General features: G+C 44.5%; 1 protein-coding gene across 1 annotated transcript in view; it reads left to right on the forward strand.

Annotated features, from left to right (window-relative positions):
* Nucleotides 1-19,102, forward strand: part of eIF3d1 (eukaryotic translation initiation factor 3 subunit d1) — a 201,447-nt gene that overhangs the window by 118,899 nt on the left and 63,446 nt on the right. The window contains exon 7 of the mRNA XM_037417982.2: nt 13,157-13,205. Within this exon, the coding sequence (XP_037273879.1) occupies nt 13,157-13,205 (49 nt within the window). The remainder of the gene's footprint in view (nt 1-13,156; nt 13,206-19,102) is intronic.

Consider the following 19,102-nt stretch of genomic DNA (forward strand, 5'->3'; position numbering starts at 1 on the left):
AGGACTTGCTGGTGTCTAACCAGTCGGGTTGCACGCTTTTACGCACTTGCTCAACATCATCACCGCTTTGCTGCTGTGCAGACTTTGCTGCAGGCGTACGCGGTCGACACATGGATGTCGCGTGCCTTCCCTTGCATGTTTTGCAGCGTACGTTAACGTGGCATATCTTCGCCGTGTGGTGAAGTCTGGTGCATCTGAAGCATCTTCGCTCCCATTGCAAGGCTTCTTTCTTCAGTTGCATAGTAATGCTTCTTTTGCAACCTTCCGTGTAGCGTCCAGTCATCTCACAGAAGATGCATCTTTTAATCGAGGTGCTTTGAAGCGTAGATGTTCTAGTCCGCCTCATACTGTGCGGTGTCTGGGTAACCTCGTATTTTTCCTCTCGAGTTTCTTCTCTGCTGCGTACTTATGTCTTTAAAAACTCCATAATTTCTTTCAAACTGCTCCTACTGTCGCTTGACGCTGAGTCCGATTCCGTAGTTACTGGTCTGTTGTCACCTTTTTTTTATCTCCTTCATCTTCATCTCAATCCTCATATCCACCGGTAGCGCAGATTTTACAACAGGAGCTATTACTGTGGCATAACTATCCATTTTCACTCCTAATGACTTCAATGCTTGTGTGTTCACTTGCAACTTTTGGAAGAGTTTCTTCAACTCATCTACATCTTTAGGACTCTTCACTGCTTCCAAGTTTGCTAGCTCTTTTACGTTGGTCTCTCTTAAATGATCTTGTCGTCCGAATGTTTCTTTCAAGAGAGCGACTGCATGCTCGTAATTCTGATCAGAAAACTGCAAACCTTCTATGAGGGACGCAGCCTCCCCGCTCAGAGACGCTAGAAGGTAATTGAATTTTTGATTCTTCGGCATGTTCACTCTGTTATGCACCGATGTCTCGAACTGATGCCAAAATCTAGGCCGTGCTGTTTTTTTCCCATCAAACTTGATCATCTCTAGACGTGGCAACTTAACAAGCTCTTGTGTCTCCGAGATTTGGTTAGTACCTTGCTCTGAGTTCGCGTGTTCTGTGACTGTTCTCGCAGTCAGTTGCGTTGCTTGTTTTAACTCGCGTAATTGCTCCTCTATTTTTGTCGTTGCAGCGACAATCATCTCATAACGCAAAACTCTTTCAAATTCTGCCTCCGCGTCGTCTTCTTCAAAGAACGGTTTAATCTATTCGTTAACTTGTCTTAGCGTCTGTGACACGCTCTTCATCTGGTTTAGAAGCGTCATAAGTTGCGCTCGATTGGCGTTTTCTTCCATCTTCTTATCAATTTCGCTCGTAAGCGTTGTCACATTTGCTCGAAGCGTCTTCCGTTTCTTGGATAGGACCTCTTTATTCATGCTTAAAACGTGTTGAAAGAGCTCTTGCCTGTTCATGTGCGTCGCCAACAGTCGTCGGTCGTGGTCCTTCCCTCGATGGTTCGTCCTTGAGCCAGACGCCGCTGCTTCGTTCTTCAACCCGTTGTTGCGAATGGGGTTGAAGTTTTTGCGTCTGTCCTCATATATCCTGGTCACGGCACCATGTTTCAGAAGGACCAAAGAGACCGTAGAACCGATACGTCTTCGGTTTATTGTTGACAGAACAAGAATGAAAAAATATGCAGAGCGTGCTCCTGGCCACATCTTCCTCGCCTCCAAACTCCATCTTCAATCTGTTTTCTACATCGGTGCTAGCTTTTTTAAGAGATGTTCGCTTTTACCATGTCATATACCCAGGCATTGCATAGCATGCCCTCTCAAGAGAGGTTGCTGCTGCAGTGACTACATTGAAAAGCACTTGCCTCGCAGCCCTTGGACACAAGGGCGCTGATGAGACACTTGTGCTAGTGCCAAATATTTTTACACATGTTTTTATTATCAAAACCTTTTGTCACCAATTTTTACTATCCATGTCACGCCACTGTCATGATTTTAATACTTATGTTTTTTACCCGCATTATAGCGAGGAATTTTGAGGCCCCTATACAGCCACGCAACATATCATTGTCCACATCTCTAGTCATTGAAATAGCGCTCTTTGGCCATCAATTGGCCCTTGCGCCATAAAGCGCCACACATCATCATATCGTACCCCCCTCCCCCCTAAAAAAATGCCTTTCAAAATGCACTCGGAGAATAGTCATTTATCCTGTCTAAATGTTTTTTTTTTCACTGATTTGGCAATGCCAAGTGATGCTGCCCGTTTCTTGGCAGAGGCCTTGCTTCGCCACAAACCCACCTCTTCTGCCCTGCTCGAACCAGTAGGCATGATGCTTAGATTCAGCTCTTTGAGGACAGCTGTAGCTGCATGCTTGTTGCCTGCGTTAAAACGTAGCACGGCCTCTGCTACAGCTGCCTGCACAGCAACTAAAGGCCAGTTCTGCTCTTTAGACACCAAGCTCGGAATAACGGAGTGAAAACTCTCATTTGAGTTTAGAGTTTTATCTTTCGGACACCTTTGCAGGAGGCTCTTTTCTGACAGGCGATGGTAAACTGGCAGAAGGGCTTCTGCTACATCGCTTGGAAAATTATAATTATGCTTAGGTTTCGGATCTCCTTTAGCCTTGGTTGCATTGTGGCGGCACCATAATTTTTCACCCACTGGGCACAGCGAATGATTTGGACAACTATGCGTGGAGGTTATGTGGTAATAGGTTGCCATCACTGTACGGCTCACGGCCTCCACGTCACCAGTGTGCGATTTCAATGCACGGCCATAGTAAACAGCCAACCTGTCCACAAGGTTGCCTATCAGCCGACTTTTGCCACCGAGGCTTCTGTTGCCTCCACTCTTATGCTTTTGAAATAGGTTACGTAGAGCGGAACCCATATGCTTCTGCACATAATACAGTCTTCCGTAGTGACCTCAACGTAGCCAAACACCTTACTCTTTCTTATAGCATAGTATGTACGGCAGTCACCGCCGGAGAGCATGAACGTATAGTGAAGATTGTGGCCCCGCAGTGAGTGGCCTTTGAAACAATCTTCCCTGCCTCCACTTCCATCTGTCCCGACTTGATGGTTGCGTTTTTGAGACACTGGTGGCTTGCTTTGCACTAGTTGTAGCCCTCGCTCTCTGGCTTAGGCCATTTTTCGCAGCTCGAATAAAAATTGGAACGTACTTGGTTCACATACCCAGTGAAAAGTTCCACTATAGTACCAACACCAATGTTAGAAGAATAACCTCTAGTTAGCCAAGTACCACAATAACGAATAGCAATGTTTCCTTTCTGCCCAAAGCATAAATATTCATACAATTTGCTGACTTCTTTCGTGCACTGTGTCATGACTGCTTAAGCAGCTCGGGTGGGAGCAGGCTCCAGCATTTTTTTGAGATGCCGCTGAAAGGTCTTGTTGTGTATTCCTAGCTGTAAAATTCCCATTGACGAGAAAATTTCATTCATGGCTGTTCGACCATTGCCACAAGAAAGCATAGCGCGCGTAGCCAGCATGTTTATTTCGAAACGGTTGCATTTTTTTTTTTGCCCGCAACCTTTTGCGAGGTCCACTCTTGCCTAACCTTCTTGCACTTGTAAAACAAAGTCAGTTTTTTGGCTAGGCCGTAATTACAGTTATCTCTGGCGAGTTCAATATCTCCCCCACGTGTCTTGCACTGCGAGGAACCGAGGAGTCGATTCACTAGCTCGAGATCAACGATCAAGTATGATATGCCGGTGGCATGGCCGAGGCTGATGTCACTGTGCTTGGGTCGGCGAAAGTGGTGGTCTTCCGTGCTGTCGCAGGCCTTAACTCGAGCCGATCAAGCGTCGCTACCTCGCAGGCCTTTTTTTTTTTGGGCAATTTCACTGCTTGTGACGATTCTGGAGTCTATTCTAAGACGACCGGAATCAGCGCAGTCATCCTCTTGCGGAACCGGCAGATCGCCTACACTGCCGTCGCTATCAGATGTGTTGCTATCAGATGCGGGGTCGGGGGTCACTGGCTCACCACTTTGATAGATCTGCCATGCCGTACTCTTAGCACATTTCTTGTTTTTTGCATTATTTTTGCCGAAGCGATGCACCGTGCCAAGCTTCTTTGCTCTGCCAGGCATGTTGAACACATCGTTGCAACAAGACAAAATGGCGTCGTCAGTTAGCAACTTTTTTTTTGTGATGTAGTTGCTACGCATAGGGTTGCTTACTGAGAAGATAAAAAAAATCCAGAAGCGCAAGCTATCGAAATATACCAAAATGGCTGTGATCGGACAAGCTGTTTGCGAGTTAGTGGCAGTTGAAATGGAGAGCATTTATAGTTTGAAGGGCAACAGCTGCACCAGCAAATTTTATGTTGCTGTGACCGCACAAATGCACCATATTTTTAATACAAAATTGCAGACACGTGCAGAGTGGTAGTAGGAAAATGAAGACTGAAAATTCAATTTTTCGGCAGATTTTCGGTTTCCAAGAGCCGTGTCTCCCCTCAACAAAATGATCTACTGCAATCCCGAAGCTTTTCGAACAGTGCAGGCACAGTTTGCGCTGAAAATTACTAACCTTGAAACGGGGCGATAACGAAACTTGAACAGAGAATGTGGCAACATGCAACATGAAGCATTTCAAGTTTATATGTTTCTTGAATACACAAATTGTTTTTTGCCATTCTCTCAGTTTCTAATTTTGCCACCTTTCATTCTTCTGACAAGCGCTTATCAGCTTAGGTGGACTAAATTTTGATGATTTTTGTCTTGCTGAAAAGCTGGATGCTTAGTGTGTGCAAAAAACTGCCATAGGTAACTATAGGATACGGATAAGTTTAGGATACGGATATAGGATAAGTTTTTAGAAACAGTAAAATACGAAAAATATCTTTCGTTGGTAATGGATTAAAGTTCGAAGCTTCATAACTTTTGTTGTTGTAAAGCTAGAGCGATAAAACATCTGCCCATATATTGACATCCGCTCATGTCAATATCATATTTACTCGCGTAATGAACGCACTCTGGTAATAAAAGCACCCCTAACTTTAGTCGTTATAATTTGGATTTTTGTCCTCGCATCATAAACGCACCCCCTACGTTCATCCGCTGCAGTCTTGCTAACCAACAAATGGTGCCTCCTTGCCCGCTGGATCTCTTTCATTTTTTATTATTATGCCGACCCCTTCAACCACCTCGGCTCGCTTCCTCCCCACAATCGCGCTCTGCCGCAGGCCGTATCGATTTTCATTCTATCTGCACGCAGCACGTCCCCAGTCTTTTTTTATTTATCTTTGCTCCACAGCGAGATTCACGAACAGTGAGAGTGTAATCGATAAGCATGCAGCCGATAAGCGTGCAGCGAGCGAAGGTCACGAAACTGCCTGCGCCAACCGACGGTCGCTTCCTGCGAACACGAAAGGTCCAACCGCATCCAAACGAAAGGTCCAAACGCAATTTTCAAGTGACGACGACAGGGTTTTCTGTCGCAGTGGCTGTTGCAAAGGGCCATTCGTCGCCATCGTGTTGCAGGTTTCTGGAAAACCAGAAGAAAATCGCCTGCTGCCCAGAAAGGATCGTGACGAATTTTGTAGCATGGTAGCACCCTCCATTCTCACTTCGGTTGAAATTTGCTCTTCGTGCTTGTTATTCATGTGTACTTCAAGGAATGCAACCTTTTTACAGTAACTTCTCATGTGGAAAGCGAGGCAGCAGTCGTATTCTGTCCTTAATCTTGTTATCGACGGTTCATTTTGATGCTTCGATGGTAGCTTGCTGCAATGTTGGTTACTTGCTACAATGTCAACGGCATCGTCGCGGTTGTCGTGCGGGGTTGCCGCGAAGTTGGCAAAGTGCGTGGAGCACACGCTTCTGGGTGCCACTTGAGATTGCAGCAGATGCCACTGTTGTGGTTGAATGATTGCGATAAAATATAGCCGCGAATGTTTTATGGCGTGTGCAGGCAGGGCAGAGACAGCGTGCATCAACCACTAAAGATGAGTGAAGTGCAAAAAAGAAGCTCTTTCCAAACAGTGTACGCATATGTCAATTGTGAAAGGCTAAGGGACCTAACTTTCTTTTTTTTGCATCAGCACATTTTTTGCTCCTCTAAAGTGTTCATGAAATTTGCCCCGCGTAATAAATGCACCCCCAACTTTGCTCCCATTTTTCGAGGAAAAATGTGCGTTCATTACGCGAATTGGCTACATGAAGAGTTCATTACCCTAGTCTAAATAATAAGATGCCTGATATCTAAGTGCCCCTCCCCCTTCAAAGGGGTACTGACACGAAAGTTTTTACTTATGGTTTTTTTTTTTGCGTCAAATGGTAAGCCATGCCCCTAGAGCAAAGGAAACGTTACCGGTAAGCATGAGTGTGCCCTGAAAAATAAATTACAGTATCCCTTTAAAAGCTAGTTTCGGTTCCTTCAGCATGGTCGCGTTATTTGCGGTATTTCCCTCTCCCAAAGCTTGTGTCAGCAACCGGCTGGGTTATCACATTGATGACGCTGATGTGTAAACTGATGTAAAGGGGTGGTAAATGGTCCACTTGGTGGATTTAAGCTTCCAAAATGTGAAGTCCTGGTAATTTTTTACAGTGAAACCAATTATCACTTGTGAGGTAACGCACAAGGGCTGTTTTCACGCCGTAGTTGTCCCCCGCCGTCACCTCCAACGTCCTCGGGGTCCGTAACCGCTACTTCCACAACGTCCTCGTTGAACTGAGATAACAGCCAAGCCGTATGTGTCTCATCAAGTGCGAGGCCTACGGGACAGCCTTCAGCTCTCCCATATTATACCCGTGCCACACGGGCATAGAAAATGACATTTGGTGGCGAAGGCCTTCAGTTCCCGAATGACATTCGTTTCGCCGGCGCTTCTACACGTCCAAAGCGAATGACATTTGACTTGATGATGTCGATCACAGCACCTTCCAAGTGAGCATTGAGTGAATAGCAATAAAAAAAAATTAAGAAGCATTTACAAGCTTCATACACATCAGATAATCATCAAATGAAGAAATAAGCGTATTACGCTGTCCCAAGTTTTAGTTTCTTGCTTTGTTTTACAACGTTGCAGCCGACCGTAGCAACCTAAGCCAACACTAGTCAGATCCACAGCGTAAATAGACACTAAAACTGACAAGCGTTTCATTATCAATACTTTATTTTCTTCGTATAACGTTCAAAGCATCTTTCTTTTTAAGACTTTAGAGCAAATAAAAGACTGGAAATTTCATTTTTAGCTCAATATGATTTGTTTTATATACTTTCAGGTAAATCGCACTTCGCGAGCTGTGTCGTCGAGAGTAGGCATTTCTCAGTCAACTGAGTTCTGGCGAAGGCAGTTGGCGGCGAATGGCATTCGAATGGCATTCGGGAGAATGCCATTTTGTTCGCCCGTGTGGCACCGCGCGAATGGCAATAAATCTGAAGGCATTCAGGGGTAAATGCCATTTTTTCTGCCCGTGTGGCACGGGTATTAGAGTACCAAGTACTTTAAATCGTTCAACACTTTTTTTAAACAGATAGGTCAGACATTTATTTATTTTCTTCACGTTCTATGCATGAGTGTGCCCTGAAAAATAAATTGCAGCATCCCTTTAAAAGCTAGTTTCGGTTCCTACAGCACCATGACATCACTGCATGGTATGAGCAGCGCCACTAGTATGTGCATGCACAAGTTTTGGTGACCTATAGCCGCCTGCACATTGCTTCTTTGATTCATTTGCCCCTTGATAAGCCTATATCTTGTATTTGCGTGCACGTACACTATTCTAGACTCCGCTTACTCGCTTCACAGGAAGGCTGGAAGACGGTGACTGCACAACCGCACTGCACGAACAGACAATCGAGAGTGCGAAATGCAAGTGTCAATTTTTCGTTTTAGAGCTTGTCTTCATCCACACAGTTAGCCAGAGTGCTGCTTGAAGTCACCAGGATTAGTACTGTAGCCTGACGTCATGTTGGTGTCGATGTTGGTAGGTGCGCCGCAAGAAAGTTTCAGAATATCTCAATAAAATGTTTTACCGGCATTTGCTGAGCGTCACACTTGCTCAGAGCCATCTTTGTATATGGATCAGATTTGTATGGCAGAGTAAACTCGCTCTCGAAAAAAGGTGTCGGTACCCCTTTCATACAGTGTGTTAGTCTTGCCACCACAGTCTCCTGTCCCCGTCTCTCAATCCATCTCAGTTGCAAACACTCTCGAGAAAATCTTGACTGTCCGACCATTGATTGAAACAAAAGTTGTTCACATAATTAAGGCGATATTAAAATATTCATTGAGAATACGTGAATCTTGGTGCATGAATTGCGCTTCTTGGAGCAATAAGAAATGCTGCCAGCAAACACACTAGCCACAAATTTTATTTCTTTATTTCTTTATTTTTTATTTATCACATATGGTGCAAGAAATGACTTATGACTCTCAACTCTAACAAATCTAAATGCATGTCAATAACCCGGCGATCTATTTCTCCCCCCTGTACCTACAGAATTAACGCCGTTCCCCTCCAGCATGTCTCTTCATATAAGTACCTCGGCGTTTACATTACCAACAATCTATCTTGGCACACGCATGTTACCTACATCTGTAATAACGCTAACCGAACGCTAGGATACTTACGCTGCAACTTTTCTCGCGCTCCGCTGTCCCTCAAAATTCTATTATACCGATCACTAATTCGCCCAAAGCTTGAGTACGCGTCCGCTATATGGGATCCCGTGCAGCAAAATTTAATTAACGCGTTAGAATCTGTTCAGAACCGCTCAGTTCGGTTCATTTGTTCTAATTATTCCCGTACTGCTAGCATATCAGAAATGAAATCTAACCTTGACCTACCCAATTTAACTGTCCGGAGGAAACTTGCACGACTGCATTTTTTTCATAAGATATTTTTTCACAATCCATCAATGAAGCGAGACCTTATTTCACAACCGTCATACCACTCATCGCGCATTGATCATCAGCATAAGGTTGCCATTCCGTTTTGCCGCACCAAATTCTTTTCAGCAGCCTTCTTACGGAAAACAGCCGCCGATTGGAACCACCTTCCCTCTTCCGTTGTAACAATAACAGACCCTTTGTTATTCAAGACTGCAATTTCTCAGCAATGCTTGTAACTATACGCAGTTTCCATTATCTATCTTTGTCTTGTATGTGCTTGAATTCTTATACATTTTTAGTTGACTTATGTTGCCTTCCTGATTTGCGCATCTGACACTTGTTTCTTTATTTTGTCTTTTTTTTCTTGTGTGTTATAAATGTTGTACCCCCCCCCCCCCCTGTAATGCCCTATGGGCCCTGAGGGTATTCTAATAAATAAATAAATAAATAAATACTGCGGACTAAGTATGGTCCATGCAGGAGAGGGCAATACAGTTCAAAATTCTTCTACATACATACACTTCCGCTGCAGTATACATTCACTGCAGAACAAAATTCATGTACATTAAAAATTCGTGAAAAACAAGGGACAAATACAGGCAAAGAAGCAGACTTAAGCGACAAGAAAAGGGTATAGTATCATCTCGGTGTGTCGAGCATAGGGGAATCATGGGGCAGAGCATTCCAATCAGAGACAGTTCTTGGAAAAAATGAATACTTGTAAATGTTAGTGCGTGCAAATATAGGTGTAATGCTACGACTATGTTTATGACGTGAAGCCCTGGTTGTGTCCTGTGTTATGTAATCTGGTGCATGCAATCCTGATCTGGAAAAGTATAAAAGGCGGAAAAAGTTAAGCCGTGCAGTTTTCCTTCGATCAGCCAAAAGTTGGAGGTTCGCATTCTGCAACAGGGCTGACGGCGAATCGCGACATCTATACCGGTTGTATATAAATCAAGCAGCTAATCGTTGTATTTTTTCTACCTTCTGTATATTACCAGCTGTGTGGGGGTCCCACACAATGCTGGCATATTCAAGAGAAGGACGAACTATGACTTTATAGGCTCGTAGTTTTAGAGAACTAGAAGAGCGACCCAATTTATATTTTAGAAAGCCTAATTTTCTCCTGGCAGCAGAACATATACCATCAATATGTGCTGTCCAGCTAAGCTTCGTTGTAATCATTACGCCCAAGTACTTGAATTCTTCTACTTGCCTGATAGCGTATCCGCCTACATTATAAGTAAACTCCAGTTTTCGGATTTTGTTACTCAGACATAAATATGCAGTTTTCTCAAAATTAATTACCATTTCCCACTTTTTACACCATTCTTTTATGTAGATTAAGTTCTCACACAAGTCACGCTGGTCAGAGATTGGTATTAAAAATTATGCAATCGTCTGCAAATAACTTAACAGACACGCCAGGTCGGATGGCTTGAACTAAATCGTTAATATAAATATTAAATAGTATTGGCCCGAGAACTGACCCTTGCGGGACTCCAGATAACACCCACAAATAACCAGAGGTGAAACCGTTTATATCTACGTACTGTTTTCTGTTCGTTAAGTATGCTATGACCCAGTTAGTTATTTCCGGAGGAATGCCAATATCCTTCATTTTATCTATTAGCTTGATATGCGGGACTTTGTCAAAGGCCTTGGAAAAGTCCATAAAGATGACATCAACCTGTCCAGACTTGTCCAGAACTTTGGAGAACTCGTTAACAGTTGATAATAATTGTGTAGGGGTAGATAATCCCCGTCGGAAGCCATGTTGCGTGCTGTGAATTACATTATTTTGTTCAAGAAAAGTATTTAAATATTTCGCTATAATATGTTCAAGTAATTTGCAACAGATACAGGTAAGGGAGATTGGTCAATAATTGCTGACTAATAATCTGTTACCTTTCTTAAATACCGGAATTACACGTGCTAGCAGCCAATCGTCGGGCACTGAACTAGTTTTAATCGAAACATCAAATATTATTACTAAGAATCTAGCTGTAATTTCAGCATACCTCTTTAGAAAAACAGCTGGGATACCGTCAGGGCCGGTCGATTTTTTTACGTCTAGCCGCAATAATAGTTCTGTCACCCCTTCCAAGGATATATTTATTAGACTTGAAGGACCTGGCACCGTCATAATACTCAAGTTTTGTGGTCTTGAGAAAACGCTCTGAAAGTAGGAATTAAATGCGTTTGCTATTTCGTTTTTATTTGTGACAGCGGTTTCTCCGTTCATTATTTCATCAGGGTTTATTTATTTATTAGAATACCCTCAGGGCCCGTAGGGCATTACAGAGGGGGTGGGTACAACATATATAACACAAAAGAAAAAAAGACAAAATAAAGAAACAAGTGTCAGATGCGCAATCAGGAAGGCAACATAAGTCAACTAAAAATGTATAAGAATTCAAGCACATACAAGACAAAGATAGATAATGGAAACTGCGTATAGTTACAAGCATTGCTGAGAAATTGCAGTCTTGAATAACAAAGGGTCTGTTATTGATACAACGGAACAGGGAAGGTGGTTCCAATCGGCGGCTGTTTTTGGTAAGAAGGCTGCTGAAAAGAATTTGGTGCGGCAAAACGGAATGGCAACCTTATGCTGATGATCAATGCGCGATGAGTGGTATGACGGTTGTGAAATGAGGTCTCGCTTCATTGATGGATTGTGAAAAAATATCTTATGAAAAAAATGCAGTCGCGCCAGTTTCCTCCGGACAGTTAAATTGGGTAGGTCAAGGTTAGATTTCATTTCTGATATGCTAGCAGTACGGGAATAATTAGAACAAATGAACCGAACTGAGCGGTTCTGAACAGATTCTAACGCGTTAATTAAATTTTGCTGCACGGGATCCCATATAGCGGACGCGTACTCAAGCTTTGGGCGAATTAGTGATCGGTATAATAGAATTTTGAGGGACAGCGGAGCGCGAGAAAAGTTGCGGCGTAAGTATCCTAGCGTTCGGTTAGTGTTGTTACAGATGTAGGTAACATGCGTGGGCCAAGATAGATTGTTGGTAATGTAAACGCCGAGGTACTTATATGAAGAGACATGCTGGAGGGGAACGGCGTTAATTCTGTAGGTACAGGGGGGAGAAATAGATCGCCGGGTTATTGACATGCATTTAGATTTGTTAGAGTTGAGGGTTGTCTTTGTTTTGTAAGAACTGGTAAAATTTTCGTGGACTCTCTGACGCAATATGGTGTCACTCCCTTGAGAGCACACAGTGGTCGTTGCTTATCACGCAAAAAAGGCCTAGCTTGATACTCAAAGGGTTGTTAGCCATTTTTAATACACATACAAGAAAAAATACTACTTAATCGCCAAGGGCACATTTTAAGGCAAGTTTATAAACAACTAACTATCTTTACAACAACCACTTTTCACGGCTTTTTTGAGTTTGTTATAAAAGGGTTCAGCGGTATTCCCTTCACTGTTATCGTGTTTATATACGCCCTCTGGTCCATGACGGTGCACAAATAAATAAATAATTGCACGTTGCAGAGTTCTCTGAAAAAGAAATTTTCACTGCTGCAAAGTGCTTCAAAATGAAAATTCCAATGCACCAGAAACTTCAGATAGGACGTCCTCAGTACCACGGCTTTTTTCTTGCTCTATCATTTACTGGCCTAGAGGGTATGTGAAATTTGTAACATACCGTATTTACTCGCGTTATGACGTCGGAAGTGTCGTCCAGTCGCTCGGTTTCCATGCTTTGGCTACTCCATCACATGCTCTACCAACTTTAAGTTTAAAAAAAGCCGTGTGGCTAGCGTACTGCCTGAACGCGCCTTAGCAGTTCACCACAACAAACCCCACAACAAAAATTCTGAGTCAGATGGCGGCTCACGAACGTTGCGGATGCACGGCGCTCAGTCGGCGCAGCAGTTTATATGGTTTCTAAGATGGTGGCTGCGCGGTGTGTTTCCATTCCACGCGCCTGCCATTTCAGAGGCCATGCACTTTGTTTTTTGCTTTGTTTTCGTGTCGCTGTGCTTGTGTGACGCTATAAGCAAAGAGGTTTCTTCTGCATTCGACCGATGGCACTCTGCCGCAAAACGCACGACTTTTAAATTTTGATTGGTGTCGTCTGGGCTGGCAACTGTATAGCATGGTTGCAAAACTGCTTTGACCTTTATTGCACCGTTATTTCGTGATATAATGGCTTGATTTAAGGTTGTTTCGATCATCAACGGCACTGGGTGTCAGACTGAAATAAAATGAACAAATGCATTGAAAGAAACAATTTTTTCCAAGAACAAGGCACACTTACTAAATAGGGTAGATGTTGCCTTCATATGTGAAACACTTGGCTTTGCACGCCTTACTTGTACTAACAAGCATTTTTTCTTTGCAGCGGGTGAATGACAAGCTGTTCTTTGACAAGCGTGATGACTCCGAGTTCGGTGAGTGGGCCTGTTTTCCAAAAGACTTGCAAAAAATGTCCTAAAAGTGTTCTTCATGCAGGCAGAATATGCAATACGGCTAGATAAATCTTTTACCAGCATTCAGTGTACGCCAAAGGCAAACGTTTTGCATCAAAATGCCCCTAATAAGCCATCTGGGTGGATCGAGTGGTTATGGTGCTCAATTGGTTATTCGAAGGAATCAAATCCTGGCTTCGGTGGTTGCAAGGAGGCGAAAATCGGTGCTACTGCAGAAAAAGGGGCCCTTTTTACTAGGTGTGGCTAAATAGTAATGCGTTATTATATTATTTGGTACCAAACTGTAGCTAAAAGAAGGGTCTGTCCTATACCATAAATGTAGCATATATTTATTATACACATTAAATAAAAATGTTTAATAAGAAAAAATTTTTCAGTGATTATACAGCTCACATTCTAAAAAAGAGAACAACTTAAAAAATAATGAGGCTATAAATAATTCAAGATATACAATTTGTATTCTCGTGTTGCAAAAAAGGTTGTACAAGTTTCCAGAATTATTGCCTAAAACTATTCTTTCCACAAAAAGGAAAGTTAGAGGGGATGCTGTTGTATAATATTCAAAGAAATCAGGCCTTAAAATGACTCTGAGGTATTCCAGTTGAGATGAAGGCGAAGTAACTCTAGGATTTCCATGTAAATGAGGATTCTAATGCACTTTATCATTTCATCGGGAGTGAAGCTCCTCCATGAACCGCCCCTTTACGTGTATGTCTGCCTCTCTAAAACATGTATCCACGTATATTTGTTAGTGTAGTCTCAAATCATGCTGGTCAGTTGTGCAGTGAAAAACAGCTTGATGAAATCGACGGCCTGAATGAAGCGTCGCAAGTTACTCTGGAATGCGCCTCCGACTTCCACCCCAGGGTTTGGTCTCGAAAGACACTGCACACGTTTGAGAGATGCCGGCCAGCAATCATGTCTGTAGAATGTTGAGACCCCCAAAATGAGTAGAATTGCTGTGAGTGCACACTCCGCTGCCAGACTACAAAATGTGCGCCACACATACAGCCGGCACTCACTCTCTGAGGATTAGCTGTCTGCGGCCATGGAGGACTTTTGGGTCGAACAGGGGATTTCATTAACAGGGATTAGCGAAATACATACAATGAAATTGCCCAACATCTCGCTATGGATAGGAGAATCTTTCCACCGCCACATAGGAAGCTAAATAGAGCACAGGCGCTTACATTGCGATTACTTCAAACAGAAACGTACCTTAACCCTGCTTTTCTCCACAAGCTTTGCCCTGAGGTTTATTTAACCAACTCGTGTACAAAATGTCACCTTACATCACATGCTCTGGGAGTGCCCTTCAATATGCTTCACCGATACAGCATTGTCCAGAAAGTAGAACTCTCCTCTCCGGAGTCCGGACATAACATCGCAACTTTGAGCTGTCCTGTGGTCCCATGATGCAGCGCAAGGTCTCGGCCTTACTGTCCCATCGTGGAAGCGGCCCGCCGTGTGCTGGGGCGCACGCCTTCGAACTTTCACAATAAAGTTTTCCCAAACCAAACCAAGCATCTTCTCCAGACTCACTGCTGCTGATTCCATCCTCAAAATCTGCTGTTGATGCACTTGATTCGCGAGAAACCCGTTGTCTTTTATGGCCGTCTGCATGGAAAAACGGCGGCATGATTGGCGCGCACATGCAGGTACCCAAAACTTCTTGTGGCAAAGGAAAAACAAAAGACATACAAAGCAAAAAACAACCAAAACATCAAAGCTTTCGTTAAGCGTTTCCCAATTTTTTACATAGATGGCGTTGCCCCGCCTCGGTGATCTGGTGGCTAAGGTACTCGGCTGCTGAGCCGCAGCTCGCGGGATCGAATCGCGGCTGCGGCGGCTGCATTTCCGATGGAGGCGGAATTGTGGTAGGCCCGTGAGCTCAGATTTGGGTGCACGTTAAAGAACCCCAGGTGGTCGAAATTTCCGGAGCCCTCCACTACGGCGTCTTTCATAATCTTATGGTAGTTTAGGGACGTCAAACCCCGCATATCAATCAACGAACGCCGCTACAGTGGCTAGAATAAAAAAGTGTGATGAGTGGCAAGCGGTGCCTACGGTGCGCACTGCAGCCCCTGAGGAGAAGCCGCGTGGGAGCACGCGCAGTCGTTTATATGTTTGCACATTTCAGACAGTTTTGTCAGGCGCGTTCATCCTCTTTTTTTTTATTGCGGTGGCGCTCTGACACCGATGTTTCTGTATGCTCTCTTATGGCGCTCTCTCATTCACTGCTTCGTCCCGGGGTGCACTACAGGCTACAAGTCAGCTAAAAAGAAGCATACGTTGTTCGGCGAAGCTCTTGCTTGCGCAGTGGCGGAGAGCGATTCCGCGCGCTGACAAGCTGCTTCATGAAAACTCGGCTGTGTGCGAGCTGCACTTTGACAAGAGGTACATCTCCCAGCACTTCGAGCACACTATGAATGGCGAAATTGTCCACATTGAAAGGGGTATGTCCATAGGCGTGGGTGCTGCTTGGGGGGGAAGAGGGGTTTATTGCAGGGTGCCTCCTCTCTATTGAATCAGCGTGTGAGGCAGATTCTGTGCCCCCCTTTTTAGATGACTGAAAGAGTGCTCCGCTGCCTATTCAATTTATAGAGCAGATTTAGTGCCCCCCTCCCAATCGACTAAGGGGGGCGCCGGCCCCCTTTGCCTCCCTCGTGCAGTTGCCTATGGCTAGGCCTTTCGGAGAAGCAATAGAATTGAAAGTTGGACTAGTTGGATATGCATGGTATAACTGTCAGTTCAAGCGCACGAATAAGCAGAAAGGAAAAGAGAGAACAAGCGCTTGTCCTCTCTTTCGGATCATTGATGGATTACGTCATGCCAGTTCTTCAACGAAAAGCTGGGTAATGGGACAAGCATGTTTTTTTTTTTTTTTTCAGATAAAAATGACCATTGTCTTCCATCGGTCAGTAACAATACCACACAAATGCTGAAGGGAATCTAAAAAAAAAAAAATGAAATTTTCAGTGAAATTCATCATCATCATCATCAGCCTGACTACGTCCACTGCAGCACAAAGGCCTCTCCTATGTTACGCCAGTCAATTTGGTCCTGTGCTTGCTGCTGCCTATTTATACCTGAAACTTCTTAATCTCATCTGCCCACCTAACCTTCTGTCTCCCCCTAACCCGCTTGCCTTCTCTAGGAATCCAGTTAGTTCCCCTTAATGACCAGCGGTTATCTTGTCTACGCGCTACATGTCCGGCCCATGTCAATTTCCTGTTTCTTTAACTCTGGTTCGTTCCTTGGTCCACCCTGCTCTCTTCTTCTCTATTGATGATACATTTACAATTTTCCTTTCCATCGCTTACTCCGTCGTCCTCAATTTAAGCTGAATCCTCTTTGTACAGTTTTTGCTCCGTATCTTAGTACCGGCAAGATGCAGCTGTTGTATACCTTCCTCTTGAGTGATAGTGGCAATCTACCTGTCATGATTTGCGAGTGCTTGCCAAATCTGCTCCCCCCCCATTCTTATTCTTCTAGTAACTTCAATCTCGTGGTTCGGCTCCATGGTTATTACCTGTCTGAAGTAGACTTAGTCTTCTACAACTTCAGGTGCACTATTATCTATCTCGAAGCGCTGCTCTCTTTCGAGGTTGTTGAACATTACTTTCGTTTTCTGCAGAATGATTCTAAGACCTACCTTTCTGCTCTCCTTGTCTAACTCCGTAATCATTTGTTGTAATTCGTCCCCTGGGTTACTCAGCAATGCAATGTCATCGGCGAAGCGCAGGTTACTAAGGTACTCTCCATTAACACTTATGCCTAACTATTCCCATTCTAGGCCTCTGAAAGCCTCATGTAAGCTCGCGATAAATAGCATTGGGGAGATTTTATCCCCCTGCCTTACACCCTTTTTGATTGGTATTCTGTTGCTTTCTTTATGAAGCATTATGGTAGCAATTGATCCCCTGTAGATTTCTTCCAGGATGTTTATATATGCTTCGTCGACTCCCTGATTCCACAGTGTGTATGTGACTGATGATATTTCTACTGAATCAAACACCTCGTAATTTATGAAGGCTATGTATAGTGGTTGGCTACATTCTGAGCATTTCTCTATTACCTGATTGATATAATGGGGTGAACAAGCTTTGTTCAAAACAAACTGTGAATTTAGTCACGTCACTAGCAGTCCTGGTCTTCCTCAATTGAATTTTAAAAACTGAGTGTTGCCTAAGCTTTATTTCTGTACGTCTTAGCCCATGGAAATTTTGGCCTATTTTTCCAACTGTGCAAAAAAAATCAATTTTCCGTAATTTTTCCGCGTTACACCAATAAAAATAGTTTCGTGGCGGTAGTTACCGGCCATCGTGACAAATACATCACAAGCCTCACTGTGAACACGGCACACGCTGAAGCAGCAGAGGAAGCGGCTATAGCACTGGCCCTCACACAGACCAATGCCACATATGTGATTAGTGATTCGCAAACAGCAATTCGCAATTTCGCCAACGGACGCATCTCACAAGAGGCATTTCACATACTCCAACGACATCCCATACATCCAGGAGAGGTCGACTTCGATAACCGAAGGCACCTGTTATGGATCCCGGCACATACCGGACTGAGCACTCCCAACGAAGCGGTTCACCGCGTTGCTCGAGCCCTCACTCACCGAGCATCGCCGGAGGACGACGAGCCCCCGCGGGGAACGACAGACATCTGGGTATAGGAGGATCGTATGACCAGGTTTCACGACATCACCACACATTACCAGTTACAAAGGCGCATATACCCATCTCCTCACGAAAGGCTGAACAGAACGCAAGCGGTACACTTCAGACAATTACAAACATATTCATACAGAAATCCTAGACTCATGCACGCCATGTATCCAGACATATACACTACAAACAGATGCACGTCATGTGGCGAGGTTGCCACCCTTAGTCACATGCTGTGGGAGTGTCAGGGCCTAATAAACAATTCGAACAGTGCCGATTCGTCGCACTCTTCCACCGCCAGCCTCCGCTCGCGTTGGAAGGCCACACTGCTCAGCTCAAACCTGACAGCACAACTCTGGGCCGTCCAGCGTGCCGAGGAAGCCGCTTCGAGACAAGGTCTCAGAACCGCATCCGCGGTGGGCGCCCAGGCCCACTAAAAAACGCCGGATTCAAGCCGTCCGGATTCGACAAATAAAGTTTATGTTTCTCTTCTTCTTCCGGAATTTTTCAGTTTTTTCCCGCTTTCACATCTTAAGTCTCAAGCATTGACACCGCGAACCACAACTCGAACATTGCACACGCACCATGCAGGCTCTCATTTTTGTTAACGTCGCAAGTCGCTGCTTTCACAATTGGAATGTTGTTTCCATACCCCTTCACCTCTGGGAAAGTGCAAATACTGTAAAGCGTTTCGTTGACTCTGCATCAAACTGCGCATCTGTGGGTGCTACTGATGGGGTGGTTACGTGGTTAGCACTCGTTAGGTCTAGCCTGCGGATTTGCAGCTACTCCAGGTAGTTTTCACTAGAAAACATGAGATCGGCGCAAACGATATAGCACGCACGAGCTTAACTAAGGGCAGCATGCGTGAAAAAAGTGTTAGGTACAGGGTCAGGAAAACAGCGGCGACAACTAAAGCCAGCCTAGCATAGAAGTCCGCGTGCTGGCGGTAAAGAAGATAGCTCGCATCACAAAGCCTTTTCGTTTGCGGAACAGTGTCCCGCTCCCCTCGCACGCTTCCCTCGCAGGTGCGGGCTGACGTCACCTCTCTCTCACCTCTCCCTCACCCACAGCACGCTCGTTGCAGCGCCCGCAGCTGCAGGCTCCTCCGCCTGCTCGCAAACACTTCTCTCTCGCTTTACCCTTTTCTCCGCACGCTGAGTGGAAACACTCTTTTGG

This window comes from Rhipicephalus microplus, unplaced genomic scaffold, assembly GCF_043290135.1.
Source record: "Rhipicephalus microplus isolate Deutch F79 unplaced genomic scaffold, USDA_Rmic scaffold_16, whole genome shotgun sequence".
NCBI classification, from domain to species: Eukaryota; Metazoa; Arthropoda; class Arachnida; order Ixodida; family Ixodidae; genus Rhipicephalus; species Rhipicephalus microplus.